Source organism: Miscanthus floridulus, chromosome 5 (assembly GCF_019320115.1).
Source record: "Miscanthus floridulus cultivar M001 chromosome 5, ASM1932011v1, whole genome shotgun sequence".
NCBI classification, from domain to species: domain Eukaryota; kingdom Viridiplantae; phylum Streptophyta; class Magnoliopsida; order Poales; family Poaceae; genus Miscanthus; species Miscanthus floridulus.
Genome location: NC_089584.1, coordinates 5,870,783 through 5,888,367, shown reverse-complemented (window position 1 = coordinate 5,888,367; position 17,585 = coordinate 5,870,783). Strand labels below are relative to the sequence as shown.

The 17,585-nt window shown below is 52.0% G+C and overlaps 3 protein-coding genes and 1 pseudogene across 4 annotated transcripts; 1 reads left to right on the top strand and 3 right to left on the bottom strand.

Moving 5' to 3' along the window:
* Positions 1 to 127: 127 nt before the first annotated feature.
* On the bottom strand, positions 128 to 2,885 carry LOC136451418 (protein BZR1 homolog 2-like). The gene is made up of 2 exons (XM_066452120.1): positions 2,386 to 2,885; positions 128 to 1,276 (listed from the first exon to the last, which is right to left on the bottom strand). The coding sequence occupies exons 1-2, from the start codon at positions 2,635 to 2,637 to the stop codon at positions 491 to 493; spliced, it is 1,038 nt and encodes a 345-aa protein (XP_066308217.1). The 5' UTR covers positions 2,638 to 2,885; the 3' UTR covers positions 128 to 490.
* A 3,685-nt stretch (positions 2,886 to 6,570) lies between these two features.
* On the top strand, positions 6,571 to 8,582 carry LOC136454177 (protein FLOWERING LOCUS T-like; annotated as a pseudogene).
* Positions 8,583 to 9,196: 614 nt separating this feature from the next.
* LOC136454176 (uncharacterized mitochondrial protein AtMg00810-like) lies at positions 9,197 to 10,021 on the bottom strand. Its single transcript, XM_066454701.1, has one exon. The coding sequence runs from the start codon at positions 10,019 to 10,021 to the stop codon at positions 9,197 to 9,199; it is 825 nt and encodes a 274-aa protein (XP_066310798.1).
* Positions 10,022 to 15,419: 5,398 nt separating this feature from the next.
* Positions 15,420 to 17,072, bottom strand: LOC136451417 (aquaporin NIP1-2-like). Of its 2 annotated transcripts, XM_066452119.1 has the most exons (5): positions 16,896 to 17,072; positions 16,392 to 16,616; positions 16,031 to 16,234; positions 15,857 to 15,918; positions 15,429 to 15,768 (listed from the first exon to the last, which is right to left on the bottom strand). In XM_066452119.1, the coding sequence occupies exons 1-5, from the start codon at positions 17,037 to 17,039 to the stop codon at positions 15,555 to 15,557; spliced, it is 849 nt and encodes a 282-aa protein (XP_066308216.1). In that variant the 5' UTR covers positions 17,040 to 17,072; the 3' UTR covers positions 15,429 to 15,554. The 2 variants fall into 2 exon arrangements, with proteins under 2 accessions (XP_066308215.1, XP_066308216.1); XM_066452118.1 differs by lacking the exon at positions 15,857 to 15,918 and having other exon boundaries at positions 15,420 to 15,768.
* Positions 17,073 to 17,585: the final 513 nt, after the last annotated feature.

Genomic DNA, 17,585 nt, shown 5'->3' with positions numbered 1-17,585 from the left:
CCACGCGACCAGGCTACGGTGGTCAAACAGCGAGCGTTGTGCCCGTGCGCACTGCCGACTGCGGTCAGCGCGCGTGCGTGCGTGCAACAATCGTGGCATGCAGTGGCAGAAACACAAATGCCCCCGCTGGGCTATAAAACCTTCCCAGATCATTTCTGAATGATTTTCTGACATTAATTTACAGTTGTCACAACAACAGCACAGGGAGCTTATGCAACAGCCAACTTGAGACTGTCAGCTAGCTGAATACGGCTCCGGGCTACATTTTGAGCTAATTTTGCCCGAACCTATCAGTCTTTCACCTCTACTGCTCTCTCCATGCATAAATAACACCACAATTATCATCACAACAACAAGTGAATCTATCCAGGAGCCACATGATCGGCCTCCATCAGGAGCTAAACAATAACAAGTACACTAAAAACAACAGCAGCAATTCCCCGTGTTAGCGGTGTTAAGCATCAGCATCAGCGCCCGCCCGCCACCTGCCCTAGAGCTTCAGCGTCAGCTCCAGGTCGTCTGACCCCGAGTCCTCGTGGATCCGCTCGCCTTCCCACGCCCTCACCAGCCCAGCAGCCTGCTGAGCGCCGTTCGTGCTGCTACCGAACGCAAACTCGTCGGAGACCACATCCATCATGTGAACGTCTGAGTGCCGGGGCATGCCCGGGATCGCGGGGGAGCAAGTGCCGCTCTGCCCTGGCGTGCACATCCTCGACGACGAATTGCCGACCGGGATAGACTCTTTGAAGACGCTGAACGGATTGGTGGACACGAGGCTGAAGGTCGGGGAATTTGGGCTGGTCGATGATATTTGGATGCCGGCAAGCCATGCCGGGTCAGGAGCAATGGACCGCCCAGGACTGGGTGGGGTGGAGTTCACTATTGTGGGGCTGTTTGCACCGTGCCATGGAGGCTGGATAGTTGCTTCGTCCCAGTCTGTCTTCATCCGAGGTGTTCGGGCTGATGGTGAGCTTAGAGGAGGGGTTACTGGAGCACTGATTGAGCCACCGTGGATCAACAGTGGTGGGAGAAGTGGGTGTTTCTTTGACGGAGTACCATTGGAGAATGTCTTAAGCCATGGTAGGATTGGATTGCCATCGATACCACCATTGACCATTTCGTTGGGAGGAAGGAAGGGGGAAGATGCACCGCTGGGGAATGAGGAGGAAGTAGGGCTTGCATTGTATGATGCTCGTGGACTGACTTGGTATGATGAACATGGGCTTGGTGACACGGAGCAACCGATATGATCCATGCGTTCCATGGGCTTGCTTCCCTGTGGGAGAAAAGAAAGACATGATTAGTTGCATTGTCACTAGAACCATTCGATTAACTAACAACAGAACCAATCCCCTAGAACTAGTAGCAGAAATCCATGAATCTGTTATCATCAGCTAATGTCCATTGCGTAATATGGGAACCAAAAAGCTCTTAATCTGTAAGTCAGAACAACATATAGTTGAGAATGGCAAATCTATACTATCTATAATAAAGTAGTACCCAAAACAGTTTAGTCAACGATCACACGTGCAACAGCTTGTGCAAGGCTCACACTGCAAATCATATTTTCCAGTCTCCTTAGCTGGAAGAGCATTAATACACGAGTGCCAAGCAAGTAAGAGATGCTCAACATTATGCCTCAGGACAGTCCACACACGACACAACAACCAGAGTAGCGACATGACTTGTGAGCTACTAATTTAAAGCAATGGAGCGGACAATGGCAACTTGTTCTTGCATAGATTTGATTATCTAGGTGCATATCAATGCAAGAGCAGCCCCAACAACCAATCAACCAATTCGGTACCGAAACTAAACTCAGCAGATCGTCCTGCTGATCCGACGGGCGGAACAGGGCTGCAGGACCAACAGCAAAATGCTGTAACATGAGCGCTGCTGGGTCGGAGCAGTAGCAGAACTGGATGCCAGACTCCTTTCCAATTCCTGGAGAATCTAACAAGCACCATCTCATCTCCGGCAAAATTTGCAGCTACGCGAAGGGGATTCTCCACGAACGCGTCAATCACTCCACCCACCGCACACCACCCGTGCGCGGTCCAGGCTGGCATCCCGTACCTTTTGCCCATCGTCCACGTGCAACACCCACCCATCCACCCACCCAAAAAATGGAGGAGAAAAAATGAACAGCTAGCTAGCTACACACAGTTCACACCACCGTACAGCAGGCACCCAACCCGGCCACGGCGCACGCTGAGATGCGCCCGCTTCGGGATCGATTGAGTGGGGGGGGGGGTCGAGAAGGGGAGGTCGCGAATCGGCGTGGGCTGTGGCTCGTGTACTGCGGGGACGACGGGGAGAGACGAGATCTGCCGGCGCGGCGAGCCGGGGGGAAGGACCAAGGAGCAGCGGCAGCGGCGGCTTTACCTTGCGGTAGGTGGTGCCGTCGGGCTCGACGACCCATCCGGCCTCGTTGCAGAGCGCCTTGAGCACCTCGTTGTTGTCGCAGTGCTTGGGCAGCTTGTACCCGCCGTGCGCGCGGAGGCCCGTGAAGATCTTGGCAGCGATCGCGCGGCGACGGCGCTCCCGGCGCTTGTTGTTCTCGCGCTCCCTCCACGTGGGCATCCGTCCCCCCGCGCCCGCCGCGCCCAGGCCGTCCCCGCCGGCACCACTCGCCATGCGACGCCCGCGCGAGCCGCGCTCAGCTCGGCTCGGCTCAAGGAGGGAGGAGGGGACAGGAGAGGGAGACCGGCCGGACCGCGTGCTCGTCTGGGTGCGGAGGAGCTAGGGAGCGAGCGAGCAAGGGAGGGAGGGGGCAGAAGCCGGAAGCGTGAGGCGAGAAGAGATCCCACGGAAAAGGCAACACGCCGCGCGAGGCGAGCGAGGGAGACGGGGGTGGGACTGGGGCTGGGGGTGAGGGGAGCAGTGGCGTGAGCCTTGAAAGGCTCTCCGGTCCGGAGAGGCAGACGACAACGCCCCTCGACTTCCGGCATATCTCCGCGCATACCACTGCCAGTGCCAGTGCCAGTGCCAGCGCGCGTGGCCGTGCGGTAGGCGTGCGCCTGAAGCGATGCCCTCCGGTTCCGCGGCGGGGTCCGGGGGCAGAATGGGGAAACGGCCCTACCCGGCAGGCCACGAAGCGTGTCTCCGCCGCGCGGCTCGGTCCACGTCGAGCCGCGCTGCACGTGGGCGCCAGTGGGATGCGGGACCCACATGGCGGCCGGAGGGGGCCGCACGGCGTGGAGGAGCAGTACGACCGAGCTGGCCCACCGCGGGGAGAGAGGGGATGGACGACGGAGGGGGACACGTGAGCGGGCCCACCGTTCGCTTTTACGGATCACGCCTTTATTTTCGTCTGTTTTTCTTTGCCATATAAAAATACGTAGATTTTTGCAATAAATCTCTCTCTCTCTCTCATCAGTCACCCAGCGTCCTATTTTACTCCAAGAAATATAATCTCGTCTCGGCGTGCGGGAAGGCGCGGGCAGGGCGGCGGGCAGCGGCGGCCGCATGCCTGAACAGCAAGCGAGCGCGCGGGGCTGGACGGAGCGCGAGGACGAGGCCCCCCTGGCGATCGACACGTCGGGGGGCGGGCGGGTCCCGGCGAGCAGCGACGGCAGAGGGCGTCTGGGCGTGTGGGAACGGGGGCTACTCGGGTCTCGCGTCTAGAACGGCGTGTGCGGCGCGGGTGGCGATTTCTTCTACGCGCGCCCAACGCAACGTGGAATGTCATAAAGGTCAGTCGTGGTGGTATTTATAATAATCCCAATAGATCGAAAACAATCTCTGAACTTGACTCCGGCACTCAGTGCACGAACGTGTGCCTTAGCAAAAGTGCATCTAATACAACATGTGTAAAAAAAAAGAGAGGAGTGTTTGCTGCTCAAAAATACTATTAGTAATACTGCTTTTTTTGTACTAGCAGTAGAAGTGAAAATCGACCAAAATGACAGCAGAGCTTGAACCCGGCAGTGCTGCTAGAGTGGTCTTGGTACGCCCAGTCTAGCGCTGCTGTGGGGGCCTGGGTCTTGGGCTCGGCTGGGCCGTAGAAGTAGATCCGTAGTAGTACTACGCACGCACGCGCACTGTACCCTTGTCGCGGAACAGAGCGGCGCTGTTGGTATCTCGTCAGCGTGCGCGGGACCCACTGGGCCACTCCACTCCAATCGCGCTACGCTGGGGGGTGGGGTCAGGGTGGGTGGGTGACGACTGACGCCACGCCAGGAGGGGACAAACGCGGTAACGGGCGTGCGGAGCCGGGGCCGTGGGGACCGGTGGGTCACTGGGCTCGCAGCGCAGCGGCAGCATGCACGTGAGCGGCGGGGGCCGTCCCCATCCCATCGGTTCCGGTTCCGGTCCCGGTCAGGCCGGCGCACGGAGCCAGGCGGACGCCGCGGCGGCAGAGCACTGCTGCCTGCCAACGTGCTGCGTGTGCTGCCACCACGTGATCACGGAAACTTGAGGGCCCCACGTCGTCCTCAGGGCTCATCCTCATCCTCTGCGGCTCGTCCTGTGGCTGTGGCCTGCCCTACCAAGAGCTAGGACTGCTTGGAGCACCGAGAGTCAGAGCTGAGGCCCGAGAGAGACGACTGGCACTCCCTCCCTGCGGCCCTGCCCGTGCTGCCACTGGCCGGCCATTGTTGTGGAATCATGTGACGCCACGCCGGTCATGTCACTGGCCTCCCCCGCCAGTCCAGCGCCGTGGCGCAGGCGCTGCCGCGCGGCCTGCGGCGAGATGCCCTCCCTCGACCAGAGTCCACAGTGACAGTGCGCAGCGCACTGACGGGCAGGGCTGCTGCAGCCACAGCATGCCACAGTAGCAGAAGAGCCAGAGCCCAGAGCACTGCACGGGCGCCAGCTCCGTGAACGGATCTCCGGGATCGATTTTGAATTGTTTTTTTTTCTACTACCTCCGTACCTGTACTCGTACTCATGTTACGGCCCACGGAATGGAGTCCGCGTACCACCACCGGCAGTCAGTCTCCGGTCAGTGATACCCTGTTGGACCTGGACGCGTCGCCGTCATCAGCTGGGGATAGAAACTGGCCGGTCTGAAAACGAGCTGCTCCGCTCATCCAGCATCCACGCCAAGCAAGCACCACCAGTGTGGTGTCGTGCACTCTTCTTTCTTCAGGTTGAATGAGCCAGGCCATGCGTGCTCGCGGAATGGGGTGTGGAAAGCATCCACGCGGGGAGAAAAATATATAAAAGAGGGTAGAAAAGCTTGAAAGTGACGGTGCATTTGCCTGGGAAAGGGCGTCAAACTTTCCATTGATTCATTTACTACTCCTACTAGTATATTGACCGGTTGCTACCACGACACCACACGGGGTGGGGGCTCCATGCCAATTGGAGCTGCTGGAGCACGCCGACGGCGGTGCTCCCAAATACTCGTATAAAAACAGTTTAATCAGCTCAGCCACACGCATTGCCTACCGGCTAACCAAAAGTGTTTTCACTAGTGCTGTACTACAGAGTAGTTTTTATTACAGATACCGGCAGTATAAACAAACATCAAGCAAACGTCCAAGGTAACTAATACAGATTGTGACAGAACACTCCTGCTTAAATTCTATTGTACTACCTGCAGGTCGGTAAACAACGTCACGTGGAGATCAGACAGATGCTGGAGTCTGGATGACCTGGGCCCCGCCCGCGGTGGTGATTGCTGATCGGTGAAACACTGGACCTGTTTGTTTGGCTGATAAGCCATAACTAAAAATAATATTGGCTGATTTATTATGAGAAAAAAAATATTGTTCGTTGGCTAAAAAAGTACGGCTTATAAGCCAAGCGAACAGAGCGCTTATCCCTATACGGTCATGTTCGTTTCTCTTATAATCCGTATTTTTTAACTTAATCTTTTAGCCAGAACATTGTTTTTCTCTCCGAACAAATTAATCATAATAATTTTTCAGCTAAGCGAAGGCCCATGCTTCGTCAGGGGAATATGCCTCTGCACCGGCGCGTGCCAATCAATCACTCACTTCGATTCCTGACACCAAAAGAGTACTACTAGTAACACGAGGAAACATCATACTATTATAGAAATCCAACTATTGTAAATAGGTATTAACATTATCGTAAATTAGTATATAAAATTATCATAAATGGAGGTGACTACAGAATAACTTATTTTATAGCTAGCTACTGAATATACTCTCCATATATATATATATATTATATATATATATATATATATAATATATATTATATATATATATATATATATATATAATGGAGAGGCTATTCAGCAGCCAGCTACAGAATAAGTTATTCTGTAGCCACCTCCATTTACCATAATTTTATACTAATTTACGATAATGTCAATATATTTACTATAGTTGGGTTACTATAACACACGGGGATATTTACTATAACGTTGTAGTAAACCACTTAGTAAGGAGTTACTATAATCTCATAAATTAACATAGTAATTATCGTAACTCAAAGTGACTACAGAATAAGTTATTTGTAGCCAGCTATAGGATAGTAGTTCTATATATATATATATATATATAGAGAGAGAGAGAGAGACACACACACGCACGCACGCGCGACAAGATAGAAGGTTGGACCATAGAGAGAGAGAGAGAGAGAGAGAGAAGAGACGCGACAAGATAGAAGGTTGGACCATAGGCTTGGTAGCTTCCAACGACAAACTGCTTACACTACAAAGCTCTCGATGTCAACGACGTCAAGGGACAGCCTGGTGCTGGGGCGGGTGGTCGGCGACGTGGTGGACCCGTTCTCGCCGACGGTGGCGCTCCGGGTCTCCTACAACGGCCGGCGCCTCATCAACGGCTCCGACCTCCGGCCGTCGGCGGTGGCAGCAAGGCCTCGCATCGAGATCGGGGGCACCGATTTCAGGCAGTCCTACACGCTTGTAGGTTTTCCTCCATGCATCTCTTTTGGCTGATATTAGTCCTAATTATTAAAAATCAGCCTGCTTGACGTGTGTGCATGCATGTCCTATTGCCATTCCTAGCTAAGCTAACTGATTATTCATGATGCGTTTATTTACATATGCCGTCCGTGTGGCTTTTGGATCATCGAATCAAAAGGTTATGCTGGATCCTGACGCTCCCAACCCGAGCAATCCGACGTTGAAGGAGTAATTTGCATTGGTACCATATGTACATATAATTAATCCTCGCACATACTTCATCCGTTCCAAAATAACTGCACATCTTAAGAAATAAGTCAAATGCTATTTTAAATTTAACTAGATTTAAAGTTGAACTTCAAAATTAAGTGAGAAGTGCGCTATTGTGGGGCAGAGGGAGTAAGTATTGTGTTTATGTTCTAAAAGCCATGCATAGTTATATTTGGATTTCATTGATCACCTTTCATTTTGCAGGTTGGTGACAGATATTCCTGGGACAACTGAAATTGTATATGGTGAGTAGAAAAGTGCAGTAGCTAGAAATGCATTGTGCATGTCAGCAGCATCACGTGTCTTCTTTTTTTTTTTTAGAATTAGCAACATCACGTCTCGATTGCATTGTGATCCACTTTTGAGTGAGGGGTGAATATCATTTTTTGTTTGTGGAGAAATTATATTAGACTGTTGAGTTCTCAAACTTTTTACTAAAATAATGTGATACGAATCATATAGTATATATATTTTAAAAATGAGTATTACTTTGTTCAATTAATTATGATCATCATAGTGTTAGTTCAAAAACGGAGACATGTTTCGAATAACGTACGCTGTCCATCCGATATATCTTCAATCAATAAAAAACTTGAAGCTCCAACCCACTATATATGGACGCAGCCACAAACAAAAGGAACTCGGACTAATGTTTTTTTTGTTTTTTTTTGTTATATTATATTATATAGTTCAACTGTAATTCTCTTTTCATAGTAATTAATTAACAAATCTATATCTATAATCCTCACTACATGTTTTATCTAATAATATGTAAATCATATGCAACATCTACTGCTAATTATCTACATCTCTCATTAACAGCCATCTTATCCCACTAAATTTCGACCACTTAATATAAGTTATCCACTAAACGTAGTTATTTTTTTGATATATAAGAGATATAGAAAGCATCCGTGTATTACTATTTTTTTTTGTCGTTTTATCATCTTATACAATTCGATCTAACTTTATTAGTTTTTCATTGATCCTTTATTGTACGTCTTGCTCAGTTTTGATAAGAATGGATGTAAACAGACGTAGTTGAGCTCATACATGTAATATTGTTTATTTCTAAGAAAATTCCACCGACAACACGTGGAATATTATTCTAGTCTGGTAAAAAAAAAAAGGAGAAATCCATGCATGGGTGATTCCGTATGCATGGATCTGCGTTTCCAATAATTGGCTGCATACACGCACGCATGCAGGTCGCGATGGTGATATGCTACGAGAGCCCTCTGCCGCCGGCGGGGATCCACCGCGTGGTGTTCGTGCTCTTCCAGCAGATGGCGCGCGGCTCCGTCGACCAGCCGCCGCTTCTCCGCCACAACTTCTGCACCCGCAACTTCGCCGTCGAACACGGCCTGGCGCCCCCGTCGCCGCCGCCTTCTTCAGCTGCCAGCCCGAGGGTGGCACCGGCGGCCGCCGCCACGTCCTCCGCCAGCCAAGGACATCGCCGGCGTCCTAGCTATCTTGCTATCTAGCTGCAGAATGGCCGCCACTGCGAGTACGTACGTGCCCAAACGTACAGGCTACGACCGACGACGACGTACGTGTACGTACGCACTTTATCAGCACGATGATGATACGTATATACAGCCATGGTGTATGTGTACATAAGCACGTACGCAAGCGACAAACATAACGACGTCCCAAGACTACGAATCTCGTGTGTGTGTGTGTGTATACTGCGGTTTGTGATTGGTCATGGTGAATTATATTAGCCTGCTGTATTTGATGGAGTGCATAAAATAACTCTTGCATCAGTTAGTGCATGCGTGTACTACGTAGTTAACCTGTGATCACCGAGAAATGAAATAAATGTCGTCCCAGTTTATCAGTAGCCTGTTTGAACTACGCCTTCTGTCTCTAAACAGATTAATTCCTAAAGTTGTCTTTAAGTCAAACTTTTTAAAAGCTTTTGAAAGAGTAGGATTAGGGAATACTCAATGCATTACTGTGAATGATCAGCGTTTACATATATAGGCATTGTGGGAGGCCAGGCAGGACCCACATGCCATATTACATTCCAACACTCCCCCGTAGTCTGAACTGGGAGCACCGCGAACATTGAGACTGGACCTAAACTCCGTGAACACGGACGTCGGCAAACCTTTGGTGAAGATGTCGGCGTACTGGGACGAAGTGGGAACGTGCAGGACAGCGGACTTCACCGAGGGCGACTCGTTCTCTAACGAAGTGCAGGTCGATCTCAATATGCTTGGTTCGCTGATGCTGAACCGGATTGGTGGAGAGGTAAACGGCGCTGACATTATCGTAGTAGACCACTGTAGCACGACGGAGTGGGCAGCGAAGCTCTATCAGAAGTTGGCGCAACCAGCAGGCTTCGGCGACTCCATTCGCGACTGCTCGATATTCCGCCTCTGCACTGGACCGAGACACTGTAGGCTGATGCTTGGATGACCAGGAGATGAGATTGTCCTCGAGAAACACCGCATAACCCGAGGTGGATTTGCGTGTGTCAGGATAGCCCGCCCAATCTGCATCGGTGTAGACAGTGAGATCAGCTGGAGAGGTCCGGTGGAGGTGTAGACCGAGATCCAATGTACCTTGAAGGTACCGGAGAATGCGCTTCAGAGCGCTCAAATGAGGTTCCCGGGGGTCATGCATGTACAGGCAGACCTGCTGAACAGCATACGCAATGTCTGGTCTGGTGAAGGTGAGGTACTGAAGAGCCCCGGCAAGACTGCGATACTGACTTGGATCAGCGACTGAAACACCATCAGCAGAAAGCTTGGAGTGAGTGTCCACAGGAGTGCTGCTCGGCTTGAAGTGACTCATACCGGCGCGGTCCAGAATGTCCAGCATGTACTGTCTCTGAGAGAGAAATAAACTGTCACCTCTGCACTGAACACTGACACCCAGAAAATGGTGAAGAGGCCCCATGTCTGTCATGGAGAATTCCTGGCGAAGTGCTGCGATAATCCGATGGAGGAGACTCGGAGACGACGCAGTGAGAACAATGTCATCAACATAGAGTAAAAGAAAAGCCATGTCAGCACCTTTGCAGTAGATGAACAGCGACGTGTCGGACTTGGCCTCAACAAACCCGAGTGAGGTAATGTGAGAGGCGAAGCGACTGTGCTAGGCGCGAGGAGCTTGCTTCAACCCATAGAGTGACTTGTTCAGGCGACAGACATAATTGGGCTTGGAAGAGTCGACAAACCCAGTCGGCTGTGCGCAGTAGACTGTCTCAGTCAAAGTGCCATGAAGAAATGCATTCTTCACATCAAGCTGGTGAATCGGCCAGGAGCGAGACAGTGCCAAAGTGAGTACCATCCGGATGGTTGCTGGCTTGACAACTGGACTGAAGGTCTCATCATAATCAATGCTCGGACGCTGTGTGAAACCGCGAAGCACCCACCAGGCTTTGTAGCGGTCAAGAGAGCCATCAGACTTGAACTTGTGACGAAAAACCCACTTGCCGGTGACAAGGTTGACGCCAGGAGGGCGAGGCACCAAGGTCCAGGTGTCGTTTGCCTGCAAGGCGTCGAACTCAGCCTGCATAGCAAGACGCCAGGCCGGATCCAAAAGAGCGGCACGGACGGACGAAGGTACTGGAGTGGTAGCCGCAACTGTCGTGTGGAGATTAAGGCGATCCACGGGTTGTCGAAAACCGTCCTTGCCATGGGTGCGCATGCTGTGCGCATTAGTGACAGGAACGATCGCCTCCGGAGTTGTCGTGGTGGTGCGGCCGGTGGTCCATCCAGCACCGCTGGCAACAACCTAGGACGCTGAGTCCGCAGGGGCAGCAGCACCAGCCGGACCGGTGGGAGGGGCACCACCTGAGGGGGCCACGGTAGCACCTGACATCGTGTCAGGCACCGCACCGCCTGGTGGGAGAGGCACCGGTTGAGGGGGCGCCAGGGGTCCCAGGTGCGGCATCCATGCCGCCAGGGAGACGAGTACCTGCAGGCACAGCTCTTGGCCACATAGGCGAAGAGGAATCATCAGCATCATCCAAAAACGCAAGTGTGTTTGGGTCCTGGGGTGGTGGTGGACATCTCGGAGAACGGAAACAAAGTCTCGTCGAATACAACGTGACGGGAGACAATGATCCGATTGGAATGAAGATCGAGACATCGATATCCTTTGTGATCGGATGAGTACCCGAGGAAAACACACAAGGAGGAGCGAGGTGATAATTTATGTGGAGCTGTGGACGAGAGGTTGGGATAGCAGGCACAGCCGAAAACTCGAAGGTGAGTGTAGGAAGGCTGTGTGCCGTAAAGAGCGAAGAAAGGGGTGCGGCCGTCTAGGGTTTTGGTGGGGTGACGATTGAGAAGGTAGGTGGCAGTGTGGAGTGAGTCAGCCCAATAAACCGGAGGAAGGCTGGCCTAAAACAGAAGGGACCGCACGATGTTGTTCACTGGTGCGAAGGGTGCGCTTCGGCACGTCCGTTCTGCTGAGAGGTGTATGGGCACGACATCCGAAAGATGACTCCATGAGTGAGGAAGAACGTGCGGGCCGAGGAGTGGTCAAACTCGCGGCCGTTGTCGCACTGAACTGCCTTGATGGTGGAGTCGAACTACGTGCGCACATATGAGAAAAAGTTAGAAAGGACACTGAAAGTATCGGACTTGAGGCGTAATGGGAACGTCCAGGTGTAATGAGCGCAGTCATCAAGAATGACTAAATAATATTTATAGCCCGACACACTAACAACTAGGAGAAGTCCAAAGATCACAATGTATTAAATCGAAAGGATGTGCAGCGCGAGAGTGTGACACACTAAAAGGTAGGCGCACATGGTGACCTAGCTGACAGGCATGACAAACATGATCAATATGGCTGCTTATTACATGAAATAGCATTGGAACTAATAAGCTTGGAAAGAGCCGCATGTCCGAGATGACCAAGGCGACGATGCTAGAGTGAGGTGGATGACGCGGTGGCAGCGAGGGTAGTGGGAGTGCTGGATGGTGCTGGGAAGAACGGGTAGAGGTCACCCGTGCTATTGCACCTGGCGATCACGCTCTGTGTCTGAAGGTCCTTCATAGAGAGGCCAAACGGGTCAAACTCAATGGAACAATTATTATCAGTGGTGAAACGACGTACGGAAATCAAATTCTTAATAATGTTTGGTGACACTAAAACATCAGAAAGAACAAGAGGACGTCGTGTGGTGGAGAATGAGTGTGACCCAATAGATGTAACGGGAAGCGAAGCTCCGTTACCAACAATGATAGATGAAGGACTAGATGACGAAGGATGGTGAAAGGTAGAAAGAATACCAGCGTTGTTGACCATATGGGCACCGGCGCCGGAGTCAATGTACCACTCAGGCCGATGAAGGGGGCGTCAGCGTCATGGTGTTGAAGTTGCTGACGAGGGCGGACGGGTCCCAGGACGCGCCCTGCATGGGCGTCCACTGCTGCTGCTGCTGTGGCGGCGATGGTCCTCCATAGCCGAACCCTAGAGGAGGTCCGAGGGTGTACGGCTGCTGCACGTACGGCTGTTGTATGTACTGCTGTTGCGGCTAAGGAACAGCAGTGAAGGCAGCCGATGGAGGTCAAAACAACGTCCCCAGACCGCCCGATGAACACGGCCAGAGCTGCACGGTGCCCGTCCATGGGTTATAGAATGGTGCCGGGCAGCGAGAGCCGCCTCCAGTGTTGGAGACCTACTGCTGCTGGTTGCGGCCGTGGCCACCGCGGCGATGGTCAGTGTGCTGTGAGCTGCCCTGGCCAACGTGCTCGTCCTGGCTGCCTTGTCCCTGGCTGCCCTGGCTAGGGCTGGCATAGCCACCCTGGCCATGGCCGGCATGGCCGCCCTCGCCCTGGCCTGCGTAGGAGCGCCCAGCAGGAGGGCACGGGGCAGTGACGAGCGTGGTTGTCGCAGAGGATGCCGGCGGGTCCGATGCCCCGGCAGCGTCGCTTGCAGCAACAGTCGTCGATGTCGATCTCCTCGAGCAGGAGGAGCGTGCGAGCCTCCTCGAAGGTGGGGAAGGGTTGCCGCATCTTGAGGTTGGAGACCATGGGCCGGAACTTGCCATTGAGCCCACGAAGGAGAGTGAGGACCAAGGTCGATCCCCGATCGGATCGCCGAAGTCGCTGAGGGTTGCCGCCATCGTTTCAAGACGACGGCAGAAGTCGGTGATGGAGGCCGACCCCTGTTTCGCCAGTGCGGAACTCCTGCCGAGAGCAGTAGGGCGCGCGATTCGCGCTGGCCGAGGAACTCGTTCTCGAGGTAGATCCACGCGCCGCGCGCGTTCGGCTTGCGGTTCATCGTCGACTGCTGGAGATCGGCGTGGATGGTGCAGTAGATCCAAGTGAGCACGGTGCAGTTCATCTGCACCCACGCCGGTCGATCGGCGTTGATGACATCGGAGAGGACGTGGTCCGTTAGGGCATACTTGCCCAGGACAATGAGGAACATGGACCGCCACCGGTTATAGTTGTCGGCGGCGCGATCCAAGACCAGGGGCACGAGGACCTTGATGTTGAGGACGGCGATGGCCGCGATGTGGACGGCGGCATACTTGGCCTCGTACGCGTCGAGGGCCGCAACGCGATCGGCCTCCGCCTTGCGGAGCGCGCTCCTCGCGAGCCTGGCGTTCGGCGTCGGTTTCGGCCATCAGATCGGTGGGGTCGATGGGAGCGGCGGTCACGGTTGAGATCGAGCTCGGCCACGCGATGACGAGGCAACGCGATCACGCGCTCGAGCCTGGCGTGCGGATCGGGCACGTGGCCAGCGATTGGGCATGGGAAGCCGGCGAGGAAGACTCTGCAGCGGCGTGGAGGGGCGCGTCGCGCAGGCGCTGAGGGCCGCGCATCCGCAGCGCGAGGGGTAGGAGAGGAGGGCCGGTGAGTGGTGGATACTCTGCGACGGCGGCGAGCGGCCGGTGAACCGGCGGCGGCGCGAGTTAGGGTTTGCGGAAGCGAGAAACGAACCGTCTCATGATACCATGAAAGAGTAGGATTAGGGAATACTCAATGCATTACTGTGAATGATCAGCGTTTACATATATAGGCATTGTGGGAGGCCAGGCAGGCCCACACGCCATATTACATTCCAACAGCTTTATCAAATTTATAGAAAAGAGCGCTAAAATTTATGAAACTAAATTAATAACATTAAATACAATATAAAATAGTTTTTTATAACGTGCTCATTTTATGTCATAAATATTTATGTTCTTTTCTATAAATTCGGTTAAATATAAAAAATGACTTAAGCAAACTCTATAAATTGATTTTTTTTTCAGGGATGGATGGCGTACGTAAACAATACATGATGATGACCTATTTGGAAACGCTCTAACTCAAAGATTGTATGCAGGATTTAAAAAATTTTAGATAATATAAATTGGTTTAAACATATATGTGTTTAATTAATAATCTTTTAAATAATGACACAATGACTCAACTAAGCAGTTCCACTACAATATAAGAATCTCTACAGTATAACTATCAGTTTACAGATTTTTTTTTTTTTGTTTTCGAAGCTCTGCTTGTCAATCAGCCTCTAAGAATATGCTAATAAATTAACTGAAGGTGCAAAGAATAATGGCAATCGCTGTCACAAAGTTCTCTCGCTAGCGTGGACGCATAGATTCTTGAGATTCTCTAGATTCCTAGGTATACTAGGTGGACCCCATCTCTGTACCAGCTCACTAGTGCCGTGCCGAGCTAATTAATTTGTTATCAAGCCAGACAAATCACTAATGACAAGTCAGAGGTGCAAACACTAGTGACGCGGGAGACAATCAAAGCCTGTCGGCTGTCACTGTATATATATATATATATATATATATATATATATATATATATATATATATATATATATATATAGTCACCCAAGACCTTGCTAGCATTAGGGTCTGTCTGGAACACGGGATTTTTTCTCCGTTTCTGTATTTTTTCTTTGAAATTAAACTGATTCCTATAAAATTTCTATAAAGATCTTGTGAAATTCTTGCATTCCAAGTAGATGACCCTAAAAGTGACGAGTAATGGAAAAAAGCATGTTACTTTCCACTTGAAAATAGCCACGGTTTTCAACGTGGTCCGCTCGTCACTTTTTGTTTGTCAATGGTGACATGACTTTCGAGGGATTGAGTTATTAGGTCTCAAGATTAGCGTCATTTTCCGTTAAATGAATAGCATTGTTTACTCCTTGAATAAATCTAGGAGAGAGTTGAGTGCCCGTGCTAAACCTAGGACCCGGGAGATGTTTCATCACAAAAAAAATCTAATCAATTGAGGTTTACCCTCACATTACAATTTAAGCTAACAAATTAACCAAAATGTATGAGTTATGGATACCTTTTCGCTCACAAGAAATTGGGAAAGTGGATTAAAATATTAAGAGTACAACAAAGACCAACCACATAGTTCGTAGCTAGTTGGGTACCTGTAGCAGCAGCAGACTCGTTGGAAACATAATAATAGCCAGCTAGCGTCCAGCGAGGTGTCTGTTAGCTGGTGCGGCCCGCGGCCCTGAGGAATGAGCCGCTCTTGGTGATCTCGCGCAGCGGCTTGTCGGTGAAGCGGACCAGGTTGTAGGCCCACGCGCCCGTCACCGTCCCGCACATCGGCCCAACCATGTAGACCCAGATGCTTCTGTACCGGCCTGCCACGATCGCCGGGCCCAAGGTCCGCGCCGGGTTCATTGATGCCCCTGTGATGGGCCTGTGGGCCAAATCGGAAAAGTCAAATAAGAACATGGGCCCAGTTAAATGAATTTGGAGGCAATCTCGCGGCTGCGCTGTGTGCGTACCCGGCGAAGAGCACGTTGAGCAGGACGGTGGCGCCGACGGCGAGCCCAGCGAGTTCTCCGATCTGCGTCAAAGCGCCAAGCCGTCAGCTGCTTCACACCCTGCCCAGTGCCCAGCGAGCTTGCCTAGCTAGAAGAATGCATGGAACTGATCGGCGATAGTTAATTATTGGTTACCGCTCTGTTGTCGGTGGCGACGCCGGAGACGACGAACATGAGGTAGAAGGAGATGACGAACTCGAGCACCACCGCCTGCGCGTCCGTCCCCGACGGTGCCGTCCCGAAGAAGTGGTCGTGCGCCGTGGCGCCGCCGAACACCACGCGCAGCGTCAGGCTGGCCAGCGTGGACCCCAGCACCTGGGCCACCGCGTACGACGGCACCTGCATTGTGCGTGCATCATGCGTGCACGCAGAAGCAGATTATAAGGACGCCGGATTTGTTTGTGCTAGTTCGAAACTGGTGCAGTGGTTCCATTCAGAATTTCAGATCGCCGATCGATAAGATGCCGCTACGTAGCGTAGCCTCTGATGGACTGACCTGCTTCCAGGGGAAGCGTCCACACGTGGCGAAGGCGACGGTGACGGCGGGGTTGAAGTGCGCGCCGGAGATGTGGCCGACGGAGTAGACCAGCACCATGACGACCAGGCCCCACACGGCGCAGATGCCCGGGAACGTCACCGTGCCGTTGGTGCTCAGGTTCACCACCACGGAGCCGCAGCCCGCGAAGATCATGAAGTAGGTCCCCAGCACCTCCGCGAAAATCTGCTTTAATTTCATCAGTTCATTCATTCGTTCATTATTCCACGTACGCGTCCATGCAGTGCAGTGCGGGTTAATTTGCGTCAATCAAAGTATCAAACAACAGCAAATGCATGACATTACTGATGGAGTGATGGTACTGAACACTGAAAGCAGTAATCTTGCATTGGCCTAGTACATTCCAGCACGTATGTTGGACTGTATATAGTTCGAGCATCACGAGCAGGAGCGATGGTTAAGACCTCGTGGCAGCTAGTCGAATGAATTTGTGGCCGGCCGTACCTTCTGCATGAACTGCACGGAGATCATGTCGTCGTTGCATCTGTTGCTGCCACTGCCACTGCCAGCAGGGCTTCCATCTTCCGAGCTCTGATACCCCGCCTGCCCTTCTTCCATGGCCCCGGCGGCGCTCCCTCTCCCTGACATCTCCTCCCCTACCTCGCCGGCATCCTTAGCCCTTTTTATTTCAGCACTGTATAATAATTGTATTACTACTAGTAAACTAGTTCTAGTATTTAATCGGAGAATGGCGGTGCAGGCCTGCTAACACGCACGAAATCTTCTCGGACTGACCACCAACCACCAACTCTCTGTCTGTCTGCCTGTATCGTGTGCCCAAAAAGATACCAACCGAACTAACAGGGGATATACACGAATTGTTTACTGCAGCAGGATTCGCGCAGTGTACTACCGTTTTTCTCACCAAACTGAGCTCATCCCAAGGCCAAACATTTTGAGAGTTTCATTCAGCCTGAAGTTTCACTGTCCTAGCCTCTTCAGTGAGACTGACAGATCCCTTCTGATTCTGACGTGTCGTCACTGGAATAACGTGCTGTGCTTTGGCCAGCCAGAGTAACTACCGTGCAAGCCTACGGGTTTCCCTGATGCTCGTAGTGCACCGCAAGTCTGGACCAGAATCTTTTCTTTTCAATAACAAAAAAAAGAAGGGTCTAGCCACGCGTGCACGTCGCT